Here is a 23,160-nt window from a genome sequence, read left to right on the forward strand (position 1 = left end):
TGTTGATGAGCGAAAGTACATCGTTTTCAATATCTGCATCGGATAAGGCGGAAGCCTGTAATAGTGCGAACAATATTTAGAAATTAAGTGTTTCCAACTCAATACAAAAGATTCTAAGTAACCTATTTAAAATTTTACAGGCGAAGCGATTTAACATAGCTGTTATAAATAGTGTAGTCCCAAACAAAATTTCTATATAACTGCTTACGAACAATGTATGGGTTTACTTACATCAGCTTCCAACTTAAGTTCTTTCGGGTAGTCATTTTCGAAATAATCGCGTATAATTCCTTTAAGTTGATTTGAGCGATCCGGGGCATAATTCGCACTTTTGCATGGTATATAAGTATTGTAGGCGACCGATGAAAGACCCTGAAAAACATACTGCAGCTGTATAAGTTGTGTTCTTTCTTGCTCGACGGTGCGATTATATAGGGTGTCAAGTGCATTATCTATTTCCTCAGGTATAAAATCTCCTGGGGCTTTTAGACGAAAGCCGATATCATAAAAGTTCACGTTAATGGGTGAGCGGCGTGGATATCCATCGACTGAAAAATAAAGCATGCGTTCAAATACATACACAACCATTAAGCATAGATATATTTATCCCATCTAAAATTTTAGTTTCAAATAAAAAAGTGATAAATAAATTAAGATGGAAAATACATAGGAACTATTTTAAGGTTTTTTAGAATCTCCGCGAAATAGGGCCTAAACGTGAGTATCAAAAACGACTTTGCTCGAGATCCTCAAAATTTTTTTGTACAGTGGGTTAAAATTTCCATTTTTTGGTCGCAAAAATAATTTTAAATGTAGTTTTATGAATCAACTGACTTCCAACCACAGCTCGAAGGTTTTACTGGCGATTTTACATTTTCGTCGCAGTACTTCTTAATGTCAAAATGATGTGTTTGTTGTAATATGAATTCGCCTTGTTAACAACAAACACATCATTTTGACATTAAGAAGTGCCGCGGCGAAAATCTAAATTCGCCAGTAACACCACCTTTTATAAATTCGCTTTGGCTCGAAGGTAACTATTAACAAATTCAAATGTTCAGAACTTGCCTTAAAAACTTTCGCACTGCAATAAAACTTTTTTTATGCCTGTTAAGTTTCTAGCCATTCTAGAAGCTATTGAAGCAAAAAAATCCAAAAAATGTATACCAATTTTTGTATATCGTCGTTTAAAGTACAAAACCGCGTATCGTCATTCTGCAAAACCGCGTAACTGACATTGGCTGCCAAAAATTTGATTTGCTCACACAAGCTCTTGGCTCAATCCTTATCCATTCGTCCTGAAATATACTAGCCAGAAATGCGATTTCTTTATAAAAAAGAGAACCATTTTGAAATATGAGTGTTTTTACTCTCTAGCAAATAATTTATGCAACCTCACATACGCGGTTTTGTACTTTAAACGACGATATAATTATTTAGTATTTTGTACACATCGTCGCCTGGGTAAAAGATTGTCGTACACACAATTTTGACGATTTTTAGTTCTAGATGCGGTTATATATTTTGAAATAAGGTCTTTCGATTGGTGTTATCAGTTTTTAGATATCTCCTTTAGTTGCCGAGATATTGACTACAATTTTTTCGATAATTTAGTAAAAATTTAGTTAGTGATGCAGTCATATTAAACTAATCAATATCTTAAAAATGGCGTTCACCATTTTTGGATATCTCTTTTAGCTTCCGAGGTATTGTGTAAAAAGTGTCGTTAAAGAAAAGCTGGCTGCCAAATTGTGGACAAATGACGCTTACGACAAAATTTTACTAAAGAAAATCCTTTATGAACTCCAAACTAATTAACAATAAACATTAAAAATTAAATAATTTAAGAATTTTGTGAGCTTTTCAGAGACTTGGGAGAAAATCTACCTTCGCGTTTCTGAGAAATTGCATTCCCAACTTCAATCACGATTTCCCACAACCTGCCGAAATTAACATACGACAATCTTTTACCCAGCTCTATCACGTTTTGCTCTCTCATTTTCCCCTACTTTGCAAGTTTTTTGGGTTCGAGAACGCAAAACCAGTAAAAGTTTTCTAAACCCGATTTGCCCTCAAAATCGCACGTAGACAACAATATCATCAGCTGTTTGCTACAGAACAAAATAAAATGTGCCGAACTGAACGGTGAACTGTACTTCAGCACCCTCTCCGGCAAAAATGTTTTGAGAGCAAATAAAAAGTTCTCCGGACACGAACGGTGAACGCACCTTAAAACTTGAAAAAACTGTTTTTGGAAAAGTTAATTAGAAATGACAGTTGGAGGGTTGAAATGTTCTAGCTGTCATTTTCTATTTTACGTGAAATTTCTTCAAAGTAGCGGTCACAAAAACCCATTATCCCAGCAAACATTAGGAGTGTACTCGTACGCAAAACTATCAAAAGCTTTAGAAAACTTTTACTGGTTTTGCGTTCTCATACCCAAACAACTTGCAAAGTATTTAGGGGAAATTGAGAGAGCAAAATGTGATAGAGAGCTGCAAATTTCTGCTAGAAAAATTTTTCCCAGCGAAAACTTGCAAGTAAGAAAATCAGCTCATCACAAACATATGTTTGTAAATAAATAAAAGTAAATATGACCTTTTTTATGGCCTTTATTTATGGCAAATTTTATTATTAATGCTAGTATACAACGAAAAAGATAGTAAAGTTATTAAGCAAAAGGTTTGTTGAGTTTATTTTTAGTTAATTTACTATTAATCTCCAGTTTGTTTTTTTGTAGTGTGTGCTGACTATGGTTGCCGTATGTCATTTTTCGTTTGTACCATAATTGTCCTTTAAATATACCAAAATAGATAAAAAATGCAGCAAGCTGAAATTTTGTTGGCCGAATTTGTCAGTTTTGGTAGTTTGATTGTTGAAATTAGAATTTTATAATTTTAAATGTATATTTGTAGCATCTACTAATCGATTAGAGAATGAATGGAGAACTAGCCACATTCTCCAATCTCAAACGTTAGAGGACGACTCGAAAAGCTATCGAGAATCATAGCGATCTTAACAAAAATGGGTCATAGTTCTCGATTCGAGAAAATATTAATTCTCTAATTGAATTCTAATGTTCATCTCTAATGGGATTCGAATGTGAACTTCGAACTGCTGTTTTGCTTTATTAAATAGAATGCCTTGTTTGTCAAATTTGTATGAAATGAATTTGCAATTAAATAATAATGAATTATTTAAACTTAAACATAATTTATGATTCATTCATTTGGAATATTTATTTGGATATGGGTTGTTTCTCTAATCGTTCTCGAATCGAATTCCAATGTAGTTCTCTAACTTCGTCATCGACTGGAGAACGATTAGAGAATTACCCTAGTTATCTAATGTATAAATCCAAATTACTCTAACGTTAGAGACTGTATATGCTGGGATGATGGTAGGAGTCAATGCGTTAAAATGCTCTACAAAAAAATTTTCTAATTATAATTCACATGAATTATATATCCACTGAAAAACCCCGGTTGGCATCAAACTTTATATTTTTAAATAACTATGCGCGCACCGAAACAACTCGCGGTGATAGCAAAACTGAAACTGAGATAAACAAGTCTGGGTATGTCATAGCACACACTTTTCTTTCTCTACCTAGCGCAGCTATCGACATGCCATAGCTTACTGAGCGATCTGGGACCTCGTGCATGTTTCACCCATATACGAACAGCGGTAGCGGAGCAATGATTTCCACGCACAATGCAATGGTCGGCATACTAGCACATTCAAACGATTCAATAAGTGGGACTGTGTGCATTGCTCAGCTGGCGCTCTTCGTATGTGAAACACACATGTGCCCAGAGAACGCTCAGCATTCTTTAGGGGTGGCTCACAAGCATGAATGTGTTCCACTCTCAAACCAAATCGAGGTGGCCTTAACTAAGATTTGGTAACTATGACTAAACCATGTGTTGAAAGAAAGCTTATCTGTATTAGCAGAGCTTAATGACATCCTTTTATGAACCATACATTAAGTTGAATGGAATTTGTAGAAATATGCTTCAAAGAAATATTTATTAGTATTAACCAAACCCTTCAACTAAATAAACGATTTGTTACAACCTAGATGAATATTAGAAGCTTTAGTATATTTAGTTATAATTACCAACCCATGGTAATAGTTCCCAATCCTTGGTAACAGTTCCCAAATATTGTCAAAATTCGGGAACTAAATATCTTTAGTTGTCGAAACTAATCCTTTTTCTCAGTGTAGGAGCCTTTCAATTTTTTCGGGCGGTGGTAGGAAGATTTTTACGACGATGCGGTATAGGAGTATTCTACGTGGGTCTTAAACCCATTTTGAACTTTCCAAATTGAGAGGAAATATGTTTTTTCAGCAACGTTAGTAAAGGTTTTTATATTAATTTTACCATCGTCAAACGCAAAACGTCAAGCTGCCGACGGTCACACAATGCGTGTGTTGGAAAAACGACCGTAAAAGGGAGAAGTTAGCACTCGGGCTTCATATTGTTTCATATTAGGTTTGTTTCACAAGCTACTCGAAGTCACTTCGAGTTACACATACGCGTTCCACTAGTAAGTTTTAGAGTTCATTTGATATACGCTGACAGTATGAACTTTTCTCGAGTTTTTCTACAAGTAGCTTGTGGAACAAACCTATTATAATACAATAATTACACAGGTTTACAAAAAAAGTGTATGCATATTAAACCAAACCTATATATCGTTATGTTATTCGACACGCTGAATGCGAATCTGTAGCCCGTTAGTCTTCATCACGTTAGGTTCGTGGTCAGTTGAAGGTCGAGTAGGGAAAAGTTCATTGAATAAACCTGAAAATTCATATATTTATATAAGGTTTTAGATTCGTTGAACCCGAATCCGAGGTCCGTTAACCTCCATAATGTCAGCTTCAAGGTCATTTGAGTAGCTTATGTCGAAAGGCTGGCTTTAGTATAATGCGGCATTCCATTTATTCTTTAAACGAAAAGGAATTTTTTGATGAGACTTAATAAAAATATTGACTTGCTAGTATCGGAACTATTTCTTGCGCGTTTATTTGCCAAAAGTTCTTTAACGGCTAAGCGTCAGTAATTTGCAATTGTATGCTACGAATGCCGATTTATACTAAAGCCAGCCTTTCGACATAAGCTACTTTTCCATACGAACACAGATTTAATAAAAATAAAAATTTTTGTTTTTGTTATCGCTGAGTATGGGGGTCCGTTTATTCCTCAAGGTCATCTAGAGATCGTGCCAAGGTCATCCCAGGTCAAATTCAGATGAAATTTGTTGAATTTTCAGGTTTATTCAATGAATTTTTCCCTACTTGACCTTCAAACAACCACGAACCTGACGTGATGGAGGCCAACGGACCTCAGCTTTTCATTCAGCGCGTCGAATAACATAGGGATATATAGGTTTGGTTTAATATGCACACACTTTTTTTTTGTAAACCTGTGTTATTAATTGAAAAATGATTCGGCAAAGTAAGGAATGTTTGAAATTTATACATACACATGTAGTATATATGTACATGTATATACGTTAGGGTGCCTTTTTCACCGACAATGATTTTTTTTCACTCCCACTTCAAAATTTAGTGGGAAATACCTAAAAAAATCCATGAAAATTTGAGTCCTTAATATTAAGTGTTCGACCAAGGCGTTCAAAATACACGTAAACTTTGGACACATTATTTGCAATTTCAAAATTATATTATTTGCAATTTATTTTTTTATTTATTTTTAATAATTTTCATTTAAAATCGATCTACAGTCATGTGAAAAATACTACGAACACAACATTTGGATCAGTTTTGGCTATTTTTCTTTTGCTTGTTTAATGTTTATTCTTTTTAATATAAAAATAGAGCTAACTAAAATTTAATGGGCTATAAAACTGCATACCTAAAATTTTTCCAATTTTTTTTTTTTGTACAAAGTTTGAAATGTGGATTTATGTTGCAGGTTATGTAATGTGTACAGAGCTGGGTAAATGCAATTACATTACAATTACAATTACATTCCTCAGTAACTGTAATTAGGAATCAATTCCTTAAGTTCACAGCAAAGCAATTGATTACTTTCTCAATTCCTTAGAAGTAATTTCAAATGTAATGCTTCTTCTTCTTATTATTATTTGGCGCTGTAGCCGCCTAAGCGATTTTGGCCGAGTTCAGCAAAGCACGCCAGTCGTTTCTCTTCTGTGCCAACTGACGCCAATTGGAAACGCCAAGTGAAGCCAAGTCCTTCTCCACCTGATCTTTCCATCGCAGTGGGGCCTCCCTCTTCCTCTGCTACCACCAGCGGGTTCCAAGTTGAATACTTTCAGAGCTGGACCGTCGGTGTCCATTCGAACGACATGGCCAAGCCAGCGGATCCGCTGTATTTTAATTCGCTGCATTATGTCCATGTCGTTGTAAAGCTCATAGAGCTCATCGTTCCATCGTCTGCGGTACTCGCCGTCGCCAACGCGTAAAGGCCCGTAAATCTTCCGCAAAATCTTTCTCTCGAACACTCCAAGAGCCGCCTCATCGGATGTTGTCATTGTCCATGCTTCTGCGCCATATACCAGCACGGGCATGATTAGTGAGTTATAGAGCGTGGTTTTCGTAGTTCGAGAGAGGACTTGTCTACTCAATCCAAAGTAGCACTTGTTGGCAAGAGTGATTCTGCGTTGGATTTCCACACGGACATAATTATCGGTGTTAATGCTGGTTCCCAAGTAAACGAAATTCTCTACTTTCTCGAAATTGTAACTGCCAACAGTGACGTGGGTGCCAAGGCGCGAATGTGCTGACTGTTGGTTTGATGACAGGAGATACTTCGTCTTGCCCTCGTTTACCACCAGACCCACTCGCTTTGCTTCCTTACCCAACTTGGAAAAGGTAGTACAGACTTCGCGGTTTTTGATACCGATGATATCGATGTCATCGGCATAAACCAGCAATTGCACGCTCTTGTAGTAAATTGTTCCTGAGCGGTTCAGTTCTGCAGCTCTTGTTATCTTCTCCAACATCAGATTAAAGAAGTCACATGAAAGGGAGTCGCCCTGTCTGAGACCCCGTTTGGTGGCGAACGGCTCGGAGAGATCTTTCCCAATTCTGACGGAGCTGGTGGTATTGCTCAACGTCATTTTACACATCCGTATGAGTTTTGAGGGGATGCCAAATTCAGACATAGCGGCGTATAGGCAACTCCTTTTAGTGCTGTCAAAAGCGGTCGACAAATAGGTGGTGAGTGTCGATCCTTTTCTCGCGAGTCTTTTCCAAGATTTGGCGTATTATGAATACCTGGTCTTTGGCCAGGTCTAAAGCCACACTGATAAGGCCCAATCAGTTCATTGACGGTGAGCTTCAGTCTTTCACACAATACGCTCGATAAGACCTTGCAACCTATGCTTAGAAGGCTGATCCCGCGGTAGTTGGCGCGAATGGCGGGGTCACCTTTCTTGTGGATTGGGCAGATCACACTTAAATTCCAGCCGTCGGGCATGCGTTCATCTGACCATATTCTGACCAAGAGTTGATGCATGCACCTTATCAACTCCTCGCCGCCGTACTTGAATAGCTCAGTTGGCGGGCTGTCAGTGTCAGCAGCTTTGTTGTTTTTCAGCCGCGTTATTGCTATTCGTACCTCGTCATAGTCAGGTGGTGGAACGTCGACTCCGTCATCATCGACTGCGGGCTCGGGTTCTTCTTCTCCACAACTTTCCGAGCTGCTAGCATTCACTAGGGCGGAGAAGTGTTCCTCCATAATTTAAGTACGCCCTGAACATCGGTTACTTGGTCGCCATTAGTAGTACGCCCTGGTCTTGAAACCTTCCGTAAGTCGCCTAACTCTTTGGTGAAAATTTCGGGCATTCTTCCTGTCGACCAGCATTTCAAGCTCTTCGCACTCACGTATTTAGGCCTCTCTTCTTATTCCGGCAAATACGTCTCGCTTCCCTCTTCAGATCCCTATAGCGGTCCCACATAGCGCGCATTGCGGCATCTTTTTTCTCTGCAGCTTCCAGACACTCCTCATCGTACCAGTTGTTCTTTTGGGCTCTCTGAAATCCGACTACTTCTTCGGCGGCGGTACTTAATGAGCGAGAAATGTGGTTCCACTGCTCGCATATGTCGGTTTGTTGAAGAGTGCTCTCCGAGAGCAGGTGTGAGAGTCAAGTAGTGAAAGCGCTGGCTGTATGATGTGATTGCAGCTTTTCGACGTTAAGCTTTCCTTGCATATTTGGTTTCTCGTTTTTCGATCCGGAGACAGCCAAGTAGCGTGATGGATCTTTCTATGCTTGAACCTAGTACTGCATACTACCATGTTTCGGGCCCCGGCGAAGTCGATCAGCCTCAATCCGTTGTCGGACGTTTCGCCGTGGAGGCTGAATTTTCCGACGGTGGTTCCAAAGAATCCTTCCTTGCCCACCCTGGCATTGAGGTCACCAAGCACGATTTTGATATCATGATGGGGGCAGCGCTCGTACGGGCGCTCCAAGCGCTCATAGAAGAGATCCTTGGATGCCTCATCCTTCTCTTCCGTCGGGGCATGGAAGCAGATGAGCGAGATGTTGAAGAATCTCGCATTGATGCGGATTGTGGCTAGACGCTCGTCCACCGGGGTGAACGACAGTACTCGGCGAAGGAGTCTCTCTTCCACCACAAATCCAACACCGAATTTGCGCTCCTTTACATGGCAGCTGTAGTAGACGTCGCAAGGCCCCAGACATTGCTTGCCTTGCCCCGTCCAACGCATTTCTTGGATGGCGATGATGTCAGCTTTTGTCCTTACGAGGACATCAACCAGCCGGGCAGAGGCACCTTCCCCATTAAGGGTCCGGACATTCCAGGTGCATGCCCTCAAATCGTAGTCCATTAAACGTTTGCCGTGATTGTCATCATAAGGGGGGGGGGGGTCTCATCCGAGGCTTTGCCTTGCTTCTTCACTGGAAGTGGTTTTTACGTGGCGGGTCCGAAACCCAGCGCACAACCCATTGCTGAGACACCCGCTTGCAGCCGCACCTACTGGTGAGCAGACGCTGCAGACTTCAGTGAGCCCTTAAACCGAATAAATCGGACTGGCCCCACCTAAGCTCCTTCCCTTTCTGCCGTGACCCAAGGCTCCACTCGGATTGGTTACCGCATCTTGCACATGGGTTGCTCACGTTGCCCAGAGTGCGCGAACGAGGACGCAAGAGTCGGGATTGAGTATAGCCATGCAACTGTAACTGCATACCCAGCGCAACGATTATACCCCATTGCATTCAAATGTAATTGTTTTTCTTTTATTTCATTACAAGGAATTTCATATTGTAATTGGAATAAATTAAGTGCCAGTAATGTAATTTTTTTTGCCAATTCCTTTGAAATGAATTGAAAATGTAATTGATTTCAAAGTTCAAAGGAATTTAAAATTTATTTTTCGAATTCCATTCCTCAAAGTAATTTAAATTTACTGTTGAATTGCATTGGCTTAATTGTGTATACATATTATGGAACCCTTAATGCGAACCAAAGTGGCGTGTCTTCTGGGGCCTTTAAAGTACTCTTACTGGTATCCTGCGTTACAAATGTGGAGAGTGCGCTTGAATTACGAGCCCTGTCGAACTGGGGATCCTACCTTTTAAGAGTTTTATAAACAAATTGCATTGATATGGCTAAATTGTGATGATAACACTGTTAGGACTCTAAAATTACACAAAAAACGCCGGGACACGTAAAATTAATTTTGGGTAGTAGGTTACGGATCTGTACACCGTTTTTTCAGATAAGGTCATTTACTCAAGTTAATTTCATTTTAAGTTTGCATAGCGAATGAAAAAACTCAAACTTTAACATGGAAAATGTTACTCATACGCCATTTATGAGTACGGTCATGTACGATATGGCGCATGAGTAACATTATATCCTGCTCCTATTTAATACAAAAAATTATTGCACTTTCACTTAACCATTGCAAACTTGTATATTATCCATCGATTTTCATCGTTAATATTGTTTTAAGGCGCCATAAAGCAAGCAGGTATTGGCTAGTCTATACTAATATATATTTTGTACCCATACTGTAATATTTAATTTATTTTGTTAATTCAATTGAGTTAAATTTACAAACAGGTGGCAACCCTCTTCGAAAATATAAACTGTAAGCCTTCTTAAAACTCTCTAGTTTGAAACCCACATTGCAATATTTCCTTTATTTTATAAATTTAACAGAGTAAAAATTTTCAAATAGGTGACAACACTCCTCAAGAATATCCCACATTGCTATATTTTATTAATTTTATGAATTTAATTGAGTTTAAAACTTTCAAATAGGTGGCAGCCCTCTTAATTTTTGTACCACAAATCCTGGTGTTATACCGAACAATTAAAACAAAATTTATTCAAATCGGTTCAGCCGTTCTCGAGTTTTGAGGCCTCGTACAAACGAACCCAATATTTTTATAAATACTACATATATGTACATACATATGTACATAGATATGTGTAGATAGAAGATGTTCATTGTGTGGTTTCGATTTTATTCTCTGATTACAAAAAAAATCCACATTATACATTCGTGAATGAACTTTCAGTTTCTCAATTCCTTTGAGTATCTGAAAAAATTAAAGTACTCCATGTAATGGAATTGGAAGACAATATATTACATTTTCAATTCCTTTCAAAGGAAATGGGGAAAAAATTACATTACTAGCACGTAATTTATTCAAATTACAATATGAAATTCCTTGTAATGGAATTCAAAAAAAAAATAAAAATTACATTCGAAATTACTTCTAAGGAATTAAAAGTAATCAATTCCTTTGCTGTGGACTGAACGAATTGATTTACAATTCCTTGTAATTTGTAATTGGGAGTAATTTAATTCTTAAAGGAATCATTACGACCCAGCTCTGAATATGCTAGACTTTTATAACAAAAAAAAAATTATAAACATTAAATAGACAAAAGAACAAGTAATTTTTACGCAAAAAAAAACAACTGACTTCAATTCTCATATAAAAATTTAGGAGTATCGTTAATTTTTTTCATGATCCAATGATCGGATCTAAACCAAATTAATATGGGACCCCCTGTGAGACACTACCATTCCGATGAAAAGTGGTAAGATACATAAAACAAAATATTCCGACGAATTAATAACCTGCTCCTTTTTTTAATGTCGGTTAAAAATATCCAAAACTGGTCAAAATGTCACTTAGCTTAATCAACTGACCACAATGGTATATGTACTACCCTGCCCACCTAGAGTTCACACACTTCACACTTATAGCTCATACAATCTTGAAGTAGAAATATTTCAAAGTGTATGAACTAAAGGTGGGCAGGGTAGTATATCAAATTATCCCCTGCATTCGATTAGGGATGTGTATTTTCAATTCTCATCGCCATAAGCTTTCTTCGTTTCTTTTTTGAATTTCTTGCAAGGACTTGCACAAACTACTTAAACATATTTTGGAGGTTTTAATTTTAATTACCTTGGGTCCACTCTAAATTTTTAAGTTGATATTTCACAACACCACTATTCCAGCCAATCGCTGCAGCAACGTCAACCACGGAGAACTCTATTATATTTGAATCGTCCTTAAATTTGTTTTGTTTTATTTCAAGCGCAATAGCCATAGCTAATGGGGCACATTCCTTGGCAGCATGTCTGCAATGTTGTATTTTCAATAAAAATATTAAGTATATTATGCCATTTCACAGAACTCATTCAATTCAAGAACTCACTTTAAATACTTGGCACCTCCGTATGATATGACCTTGGCCATGGTATAGGCGTTGCTAAGCACACTAATATTCCAGCGAGAATCCAGCTCCAAATAGCACAGCAATGTAGAAATATTCTCCTCTGGTATGTCCAATTCTTCAATGGTCCGTTCGACCGATAATCCGATTTCATGGCCGGGACAAAGTCGATTATTCACTTGCGATTCTACATTAATCACCAATTCATTTTTGGAACCTTGGGTTCTCTGATATTGCTCTTCCGGCTGCCCCTTCTTTGCACAGGCACAAGGCACAAAAACGTGCTGCAACAGTTTGCGTATCACATGTCGATCAATTGAGTTCGCATAGATGTGTCGACGTAGTTCACATTTGTCCCCTCCACGCGCATCTAAAAAGAGATGGCAATGTGCTGGCTTGCCATCTCGACCGGCACGACCAATTTCTTGCACATAACTTTCGTAATTGCGGGGCATATTGTAATGAATAACGGCACGTAAATCTGGTTTGTTGATACCCATACCGAAAGCTATGGTGGCCACTACAATGCGTAGATCATTGCTCATAAAGGCGTTTTGTATTGTGCGACGCCGTGAGGATGGCATACCAGCATGATAAGGCTCCGCAGCCCAATTTACTCGTTTACGCTTTCGCTTGCCATTGACTGAAGCATCTTTCTCTTTATATTGATCCTGCATACATGTGCGAAGGTATGAAGATACGCGTTCACACTCATCCCGACGCGTGCAGTAAACTATTATCGAATGGCAGTCAGTGAATCTGAAATTTACAGGAAAATAACGCTTCGTAATAGGGTCAGGGAAAAGGTAATATACTATATACATATATAACCAGTGCTGGCAAAAATCTGCATACAAAAAGCGCGATAAATAAACTAAATATGATCTTAAATACATAAATATGTAGTAACATGTAGTACATACATAAGTTCTATTTCAGTTTTTCCATAATTTTATACAATCATATCGAAATTACAGCATAAAATTGCATGCTTTTTTAAATTACCAATCAAAAATTAACTCGTCATTTAAAATTTTTGAATAATTCGAAAAACGTCTGTCCATGTAGTCTGTAGTTGAAAGAAATGTAATTAAACTCAATTTTGTTAGTGCGTACTTCGATATTGTCATAGATCTTCACTAGTGGTTGTGAAGGCAGTAAATAATACATATGTATATCTTTTATATGGAGGATGGTTCCGTGCGCATAAGTCGAAAACTTTTGACTGCCATTCACCTGCGAGTGGCCAGAAGCGATTCTTGTGCATACGGTTCAAATCGCAGCTCACAACGTCCGGATATTTATATCCACGTATCCTCTGGGTAGCAACCAAACACCCGTTTGGGAGCGAGCTAAGGTGAGAAGGCGTAAAACTTCGCGTGCGCTGGGTTTGGGTCCCGCCACGTTAAAACCCCGCCCAATGAAAAAATCTAAAAAGCCTCGGATGAGACCCCCTTTTTCTGATGACGACCACGGCAAACGTATAAAGGACTATGATTTAAGGGTATGCACCTGGAATATCCGGACCCTTAATGGGGAAGGTGCCTCTGCCCGGCTGGTTGATGTCCTCGGGAAGACAAAAGCTGACATCACCGCCATCCAAGAAATGCGATGGACGGGGCAAGGAAAAATAAGCGTGAAGCCTTGCGACGTCTACTACAGTTGCCACGTAAAGGAGCGCAAATTCGGTGTTGGATTCGTGGTAGGAGAGAGACTCCGTCGCCGAGTACTGGCGTTCACCCCGGTGGACGAACGTCTAGCCACAACCCGCATCAAAGCTAGATTCTTCAACATCTTGTTCATCTGCCCATGCCCCGACGGAAGAGAAGGATGAGGCGTCCAAGGATCTCTTCTATAAGCGCTTGGAACGTACATATGAGCGCTGCCCCCGACACTATGTCAAAATCGTGCTTGGCGATTTTAATGCCAAAGTGGTCAAGGAAGGGATCTTAGGCGCCACTGTCGAAAAATTCAGCCTCCACGACGAAAGGTCCGATAACGGACTGAGGCTGATCGACTTCGCCGGGGCCCGAAACATGGTAATATGTAGTACTAGGTTCCAGCATAAGAACATCCACCAAGCTACATGGCTGTCTCCAGATCGAAAAACGAGAAACCAAATCGATCATGGTGTGATAGACGGAAGGCATGCTTCAAGCGTTTTAGACGTACACTCCGGCCGAGAAGCCGCAGAGAAAAAAGATGTCGCCTACAGGGCCACGCTGCGATCGGGCGCAACGCGAGCCATGTGGGACCGTTATAGGGAACTGAAGAAGGAAGCGAGACGTATTTGCCGCAATAAGAAGAGAGAGAGAGCTTGAGATGCTGGTCGACAGGAAGAACGCCCGAAAATTCTACCAGAGGGTTAGGCGACTTACGGAAGGTTTCAAGACCGGGGCGAACTCCTGTAAGAACAACAATGGCGACCTAGTGACCGATGTCCAGAATATACTTAAATTGTGGAGGGAACACTTTTACAGCCTACTGAATGGCAGCAGCGCTGAAAGTAGTGAAGAAGACGAACCCGAGTCCCCAGTCTATGATGATGGAGTAGCTGTCCCACCGCCTGACTATGACGAGGTACGAATAGCGATTACGCTGCTGAAAAACAAAAAAGCTGCTGGAGCTGACGGCCTGCCAGCCGAGCTATTCACGTACGGCGGCGAGGAGCTGATGATGCATCAGCTCATATGCCGAATATGGTCAGATGAACGCATGCCCGACGACTGGAATTTAAGTGTGCTCTGCCCAATCCACAAGAAAGGCGACCCCGCCATACGCGCCAACTACCGCGGAATCAGCCTTCTAAGCATAGGTTTTAAGGTATTATCGAGTGTATTGTGCGAAAGACTGGAACCCACCGTCAACGAGCTGATTGGACCTTATCAGTGTGGCTTTAGGCCTGGAAAATCCACCATAGATCAGGTATTCACAATACGCCAAATCTTGGAAAAGACCCGCGAGAATAGGATCGACACACACCATCTATTTGTCGATTTCAAAGCCGCTTTCGACAGCACGAAGAGAAGTTGCCTTTATGCCGCGATGTCTGAATTTGGTATCCCCGCGATGTCTGAATTTGGTATCCCCGCGAAACTAATACGGCTGTGTAAAATGACGTTGAACAATACCACCAGCTCCGTCAGAATAGGGAAGGACCTCTCCGAGCCGTTTGATACCAAACGAGGTTTCAGACAAGGGGACTCCCTTTCGTGTGATTTCTTTAATCTGATGTTGGAGAAGATAATAAGAGCCGCAGAACTGAACTGCTCAGGCACAATACTTTACAAGAGCGTACAATTGCTGGCGTATGACGACGACATCGATATTATCGGTAAAAACAAGGGCTACGTCTGTTCTGCCTTCTCGGGATTGGATAAAGAAGCAAGGCGAAGGGGTCTGGTGGTGAACGAGGACAAAACTAAGTATCTCCTGTCATCACACAAACAGTCAGAGCATACGCGTCTTGGCACCCACGTCACTGTTGACAGTTACAAGTTTGAAAAAGTAGACGACTTCGTTTATTTGGGAACCAGCATTAACACCAATAATAATGTCAGCCTTGAAATCCAACGGAGAATCACTCTTGCCATCAAGTGCTACTTTGGGCTGAGTAGGCAATTGAGAAGTAAAGTCCTCTCTCGTCGTACAAAGATCACACTCTATAAGTCACTCATCATGCCTGTGCTGGTGTATGGCGCGGAGGCATGGACAATGAAAGCATCTGATGAGGCGGCTCTTGGAGTTTTCGAGAGAAAGATTCTGCGAAAGAGTTATGGACCTTTATGCGTTGGTGATGGCGAATATCGCAGACGATTAAACGATGAGCTGTATGAGCTTTACAACGATATAGACATAGTGCAGCGAATTAAAATTCAGCGGCTTCGCTGGCTTGACCATGTCGTTCGAATGAACAGAAACGCTCCTGCTCTGAAAATATTCAACGCGGGAGAGGAAGGCCTCCTCTGCATTGGAAAGACCAGGTGGAGAAGGACTTGGCTTCACTTGGCATTTCCAATTAGCGTCAGCACAGAAGAGAAATGACTGGCGTGCTGTTTTGGACTCGGCCAAAATCGCTTAGGCGGTTACAGCGCCAATAAAGAAGAAGAAGATATCTTTTATATTACCTATTTTTGTGTAGCCATAGCTTTCAAAATATTTTGAGATTTCGATATTGATGTAGTCAGCAAACCATGTTGCCTACATGAACAAAATCAAATTGATTTTAATTTTAGCCAACCAACTCGCAAACTTCGAGAAGCATAAAAAATTTGGTCTTTTCTGTTATACAGGAAATTCAGCCGAAGTAAAGTTAAAAATGTAACGCTTGTAATTCAAAAAATTTCTGCACATGCGTTAAAAAAACAGCCAAAGTGCAGTTTTTATATATATGGGCATTCCCATGGTGGCGCACGTGACAGTCGTACGATTTCAATGTGATACAAAAAAGGAATACCATTTGTTTTCTTTAACTTTTTTGGGCCATTGTACAGCACATAATTAGCTCTATATTTAACCGAAAAATGAAATCAATCGAACTGCTTGGTCCTGAAATATAAGCATTTAAAGAGAGTGTCGTTACGTGACAAAAAATGGAAGTTGATTTTTTCTTTTCTTACAAAATCGCAAAACTCTGCGAATTGTGGATGGCTATTTTCATGAAACTTATTTTAATATGATTTGGAGCAATTCTAATTGTTTTTAGAGTTTTTTGAATTAATGCAAATTGTTTCAATTCTCTTTTACAATCCCTAGTGTGAAACGTGACGTGACGTGGCGTCACGTGACATAAATTTCCATCGTTATATTTTTGTTAATATTGCTTTAAAATGAATTTTCAACGCAAATAAAACATGTATTTTATGTAGAATATACTTTATATTTTGACTTCAGCGCCAATTCAGGGTCAATTTATTAGGAATCTATGATTTATTATGTTTCAACCACATACGCCAAATTCGAACCAAATCGGACCATAAATACGGTTTTTCGAAATATCTCGACCTTGGCACCACCCAGGACGACCATTTTATGCAAACATGATTCTACTTACATAGCCAGTATATATTTTAAAAAGCAGACAAATCGGCCCGTAAATACGTTAGATATAAAACTTTTATTTTTTTTGTCGTGGTGGACCTTCCGCTGGAAACACCCATATGTATTAGGGTGATTGACTCGGTTTTTCCAAATCGATTACCACCGGTTTTTTTTGGCAATCTATAGGCGGTTTTTGTGAAATTTTGATTTTTCGAATATCGAATAAACCGGATTTTTTGATCGATCAAGGGAAGCCACTAAATAGTTTCAAAATTATATCCTAGGTTATTTGGCGATGAAAAGTATGTCATATTTGATTCCAAAAAACGATTGCTTGGCGCTTAAACGCTTTCTACATGTTTTTCTGAGCATCTCTTCGCACTCGTGTTTTGCTTTTTTATGGCAGAAGTACATTCGGAGGGTTGACATTTTCTACCAAGGGGCGACAGCTGCTTGGAAAAACTTCTGTTGATGTTGCTGATTTTTATTCGTTTTAATTTTGATATAAAAAGAAAACTTTGTACTTATTTTGCTTTTCCCTTTTCTTAATAAAAGCTATATTTACTGTTAATAGTTTTATTGTATTTTTTGATCATGACTTCATACCAAGATAAGCATTTTCGCTTTATAAAATCTATGTAAAATAAAACCGACTTTAAGTTTGCTTTGCTTGTTGGGTTCTTAATACTCGTAAATAGGCATACATGTTTTTCGTAACAGTGGCACTATGGGAAAATGTTATAAAAAGTTCATCATATTATCCATAAACAATGTTTGCTTAAGTAGAGAAATGTTTTCACGGAAGGCGAAGTACTTCGGTTTTATCTTTCGACTCTAAGCTAACATGGTGACGTAACATTGAGGAGAGTGCAAAATTAGGTATACACTGTATACTATACAGCATACCTTATCTGCAAAATGGCATTCCGACAAACTGGGGACTGTCACCGTACGTAATTTACGGAAAATGATCATCGGAAGTATGCAGAGATTCGCATGCCCCGGTATATCAGGTGCTCTGAGCAGTGCATCTTGATAAGGTCTTTCACTTAAGGCCGTGGGAAATCTTCATAATTGGGGAAGCAGCAAGAGACCCTTTCATTAAAAGAATCAAAATTGAGGAAAATTCTATAAAAAAAACCGAAAATCCGCTTGCAGCAATCTTACTGAGTCCGTAAATATTTAGGGCACCTGTGGATATTTATGCGTTCGTAGCTATTCGAACTCAGTGATAGTATTTTTGTGGAATTATGTAAAATCGAACCTACCATGGAGTGAACAATAGGCCTAGTCTATTCGGTGAAACGCAAATATGTTAATTCCAAAGAAAGCACAGAAAATTTGATAAGTCCAAGAGAATACACATATTTTTCATTAACGTCAAATTTTAATTAAATGACTCGTATACAATTTTGTTTTGCTCTGTAGTGAAGATTTTGCAAAATATGTACATGAAAAAAATTTTAGGATTTTTTTCTCTCTTATAAAGATTTAAAACTGCAATTTTAAGCTCTATGCTAGTGATGTAATAAACTTCGTTAAACTCGAAAAAAGGCTCAAATCCTAAACGCATAAATAACAAGTAGTTTTTAGCAAAAAAAAAAACCGACTTCAACTCTCATATAAAAAAATATATATATATATATATCTCATGATCCACTGATCGGATCTTAACCAGATTAGTATAGGACCAGCTCTGAGACACTACCTTTCCGATGCAGAATTATCGAAATCAGTTGACGTGGTCCAAAGTTATGCGGTAACATATGTACATAAAAAAACAAAAATAAAAAAATAAAAAAATATTCCGACGAACTGATAACCTCCTCCTTTTTTGGAAGTCGGTTTAAAAGGATGAGTTTCTTTTGTTTTCTGAGCTGCTGCACAAGGCACACAACAACTGTTAGGGCCCTTTGTACCCTCACAATACTTTTGTAATAATAAAATTTTTATTCCACATAATGTCAAATATTTTTATGAAAAATTAATATAAAATAATAACTATAAATTAACTATGGTTTATTGAATTAAAATATGTATATCTTACCGATCACTTGTAAGTAGGGCCAATAACGCAGCGTCTTTATTTTCGTCCTTTGATACGGACAACAGAAGATTATCTGGCAGTGGAGTGTCACTTATGACACCACGTACGCCATCCGTTATGCCTAAATGACTAATAATGCTTAGCCGTGTTGGTAACGTTGCTGTTGCAGTTAGGCCCAATACTGTGTGAATACCCAAGTTCTGTCTTAGAACTTTGCAAATCATCAGATAGCTAGGGCGAAAATTGTGACTCCATTGCGATACACAGTGCGCCTCGTCGATGCAGGCAAAGGCAATTGGTGGTAGTTGCCGTAGAATTGCGCCAAAACCAGTGGAACGTTCGCCAGCCACTACTGCTTCCGGTGACACTAACAAAATATCCACTTCACCAGCAGATATTTTCTCCATTACCTTAAGTTTCTGTTGGGGTGTTTGATTTGTGTGTAGGCAATGTGCTCGCAAAAAATGTGGCACACCGGTCACCTGATCTTCCATAAGGGACACGAGCGGTGATATAACTAATGTTATTGCCCGTCTGCGATGGCTATACAAATAAGCGGGCAACTGATAACATAACGACTTTCCGCTGCCGGTGCTTAGAGTAACTAACGTTGAAAGACCAGATAGTATACGCATAATTGCACGGTCTTGGCCTTTTCGAAAATTGGTATGACCGAACATACGCAATGCATCTGTTACTTCGGAGGGAACGTCGGTACGTACATTTCCTTCGGAATCGAGTTCATAAAGAGGACTGATATCGCCAAACTTTGTACCTGGTATTTTTTCATTCGTACTTGTCGAATGTAAACCGGCTTCTTTAAGAAAATCTTCTGGAATTTGGTGACCTACATATTTTTTAATGGGTGAAACTTGAGTAGTCGGAGTGGATAATTGTTCTAGGTTTATATTTTCAAGCTCTTCATCGCTTTCAAAACCCATACTATTCTCGCTTTCATAGTCATCAATAGAGTTACCATTACTTCGGTTACCGCCCGTGGTCTCCTCATCTACTTCTTCATCCTGCTCATCTGTATTTTCTTGCTTTTCTCTTAGGCAACCATCTTCACTGTTCTGATATAACGCAGTATTTGGTGCAGCTGGTAATTTCGATATATTTCTGCTGTGCACCACAACCTTATTATGAGCTGCCATACGCTCGGCTTCTTCAAGTGTTGGAAATGGTGAGGGATCCTCTTTGAGCTGTGCCGACAGCGGCAGCAAGGAGTCTCCCTTGATCTTACATTGAGAGGCAAAATGACCCACTTTCCCGCAATTGAAGCACGTTAGAACACCTCCGTCGCAGCCGCCCATGTCCATGTCTGGGCCGGCAAGAGCAGCAATTTTCTTTTTGTGACGCCACTGTTTTTTCTTGTACTTAGAATAGTTCATATGACGTTTTCCACGCGCAAATATCTTTTTTTGCAGGTTTATAGAGACATAGTTTTCATTGAGTTTTCCCGCCGCAATTTTTGCTTCAAGTTTCTTTCTCTCCCCTGCTCGTTTCTCATCGATAATAGGTGTTAGGGAGGTTTTAGCCTTCGAGGCTGACGTTTGCGCAGATGCAGATGTGATATTTGTACAGTTTATATATTGCTGCGCTACATCGTCCGCTTTCTCCAACTCACTATTTGCTACACGGGGAGTACAAATGAGATCACCACGTTCGAGCAGCATGTTATAACGCAACAATGCTGCTTCTGGCGGCTTTTCAACAGGCTCTTCTGAAGACGCTTCCATATTTGTTACCGTATCATCCGAAGCAGCTTTCGAGTTCATAGCTTTTGATTTAGCTCTAGCTGGAGTCATTCTTAGAGAATTTGCTGACCTCTTGGCATTTTGTTTCAATTTTGGCTTTGCTTGCTTAGAAGATTTCCCTCGCTCTGACTGCTGAGATTTCACTCGCTGTTTAACAGTTTTCGTTTGTGTGCGCTTCGCTTTAGTATTTTTAGGTGGTGAGTAATCTGCATCTTCAATGTCATCGGCTGAAAAATCGTAAGGGTCTGCGTCTTGAAGATTTTCTGAGAGATTTACGGTATCTTCAACCGCTACCTTTTTTAAATTGTTGAGCTCTTTATTTTTCGTTGTTAGATTACTTATTTGGTTCGTTTTTTCAATTGTCTTAAGTACTTTACGCCTTTTAGCCGCGTGCACGTATTTTTGTTCTTCTCCCTCACCTGCACTATCCGAAACAACGGAGTCTGAATCCATTTCCACATTTACTTCAAAGGATTTCTTCTTTGCGCTTTCCGATTTCTCGTCTTGTACTTTTTCATCTGGCTTTTCTTCATTTTTCGTCTGGTTTACACTGGTCAATAGCTTTAAAGTGGTCACATTGATATTACTTAGTCCATAACGTTTTTCTACCATCGGAGTGTTTGAATGTGCTGCGCCGATTGATGGACAAGATGTTGTTGCTGTTACCACAGCTCCTTTTATGGGATCATCGATAGTGTTACGGTTCAACCAGCCGGAATCCACTTGTATTTGTGAGGATGATTCTTTGCCTGAAAATTTATCGATTGCAGTATTTTTAACAAACAAAGAAATGGGGTTTAGTGTAAGATTTTACTTTGGAAAATAAATTAAACTAGGAGTGGCAGTTTCTGCCGAATTTCGGCCACTTTTCTGGTTTTTAAGGGTCCCGAAGATTTGTTCGCCTTTGTTTAAGTCGCTGTCTTTATACACGTATTCGTCTTTGTATTGGTTTTTCCATCACCTTCATGCTCGTTTTGGTCGCTATCCTCGTATGCTTCGTAGAAATGTGTCCGTATTAGTATTCGTATTCCACTTGGTATTGGTCCTCATATTCTCTTTCGGATTTGTATTCATCATCGACTTCGTCGTGGCACTCTTCTTCGAATTCATTTCCTCTTCATATTAGCATGTCTTAAAACTCCTCCTGTCCTTAAATTCGTCTTCAGCATAATTTTGGGATTCGTCCTCTTTTTCGTATGTATTTCTCTTCGTATTCGTCCCCGTATTCGAATTCATCTTCGTCGACGTATTCCAATGCGTCTTCTTATTCATTTTCGGTTGGCCACGTTCGTATTTGTGTTCGTCTTTTTTTTGTGTTCATATACGTCTTCGTATTTGTCTTCGTTTTCGTCTCCGTATTGGTGTTCGTATTTGTCTCCGTAAATTCTTCGTAATCGTCTTCCTACTCGTCCTTTCATTCTTGTTCGTCTTCGTATTCGTCCTAGCATTCGTCTTACTACTCAGGTTCGTGTCCGGCTTCGTATTCGTGTTCGTCTTAATTTTCGTATTGGTCTACAAATTGATATTCGACTGCTCTACTTATTTGTTTTCATATTCATATTCGTAATTGTCTTTGTCTTCGTATTGGTATTTGTATACGTATTCCCGTTCGTATTCGTCTTCGAGTTGAAATACAAAAATACGAAAAACACAAATATGGAAATTTCGAGACGGCGATTGCAGCAACTCTCGCCTTCCACAAGAAAATAGATGTTCAATGGTGTTTTTGGTTTCAGTAGAACCGCCAAACCAAGACGAATTAACATAAGGTGATAGCAGGGGTACAAAAACAAAAATTTACATGTATTTTGTTTTTGCTTTGGCGGCATAAACTGTGCAAGTCTGTAAGAGTGTGTGTGGAAATGCAAACAACATTTTTCAATTTGACACAAGCAGCCGTGAGGCGAAACACATATGTACGCAAAATCAGCTAATCTAGTAAAACCAGCTTATATAAATTCGCCTTGCACCAAACGAAGGCGAACAAAATTTATGTTAGCCTATTAATATAAACAGGTCGGCGATGAATAATTGTTACCCAGATTTCTTTTTAATAAACGGGTCCTTTATAAATTTTGAGAAAAAAGTGTTTTGTTAATTTTGTACATATTTTACTTTAATTTTATTAATTAACTTATAACTTTTAACCTTTGTTTCGGTTTATCAGCGGTAAACACTTTAAGAAAAATGCGCAAGCCATAGGCTAATTTCCTCCATTTTGAGTCATTTATGCTGCATTTACATGAGGCGATTTTCTAGGCGATTCAACATTGCTATAGAAAAATCGCTCGTGTAAATGGTGGTTCAAAAATCGCTTGCCTCAAAGTAGACAGCTAGTCAACTTTTGCAGGCGATTATTGCCTGTCAAAAAATCCCCTCATGTAAAGGCAGCTTTATACTTTTCCTTTTGTCCAACATAAGGCCTCATACTCAGCAATAGAATAGACTCGGAACTTGTGAACCAACAAATTTTAATGATTTTTAATTCTACAGAATTTTTTCTTTAATTTGTTACGCATACTGTTTTTCTACATTGGAATGAATTTTTTAAATAATTTTTGAATAAATAATATTTTTGGAACTAAAAAGTCCTTTAAAAA

The 23,160-nt window shown here is 39.1% G+C and overlaps 1 protein-coding gene across 1 annotated transcript in view; it reads right to left on the minus strand.

Annotated features, from left to right (window-relative positions):
* Position 1: 1 nt before the first annotated feature.
* LOC118746351 overlaps positions 2 to 23,160 on the minus strand; it is a gene marked incomplete at its 3' end in the record, with an annotated part of 34,731 nt that continues 11,572 nt past the window's right edge. Inside the window, exons 3-7 of the mRNA XM_036480206.1 lie at positions 18,804 to 21,309; positions 11,699 to 12,475; positions 11,446 to 11,621; positions 232 to 548; positions 2 to 55 (exon numbers count right to left, since the gene is read on the minus strand). Of these exons, the coding sequence (XP_036336099.1) occupies positions 2 to 55; positions 232 to 548; positions 11,446 to 11,621; positions 11,699 to 12,475; positions 18,804 to 21,309 (3,830 nt within the window). The remainder of the gene's footprint in view (positions 56 to 231; positions 549 to 11,445; positions 11,622 to 11,698; positions 12,476 to 18,803; positions 21,310 to 23,160) is intronic.

Source organism: Rhagoletis pomonella, unplaced genomic scaffold (assembly GCF_013731165.1).
Source record: "Rhagoletis pomonella isolate Grant_MI unplaced genomic scaffold, Rhpom_1.0 Rhpom_scaffold_00010, whole genome shotgun sequence".
Classification (NCBI taxonomy): Eukaryota; Metazoa; Arthropoda; class Insecta; order Diptera; family Tephritidae; genus Rhagoletis; species Rhagoletis pomonella.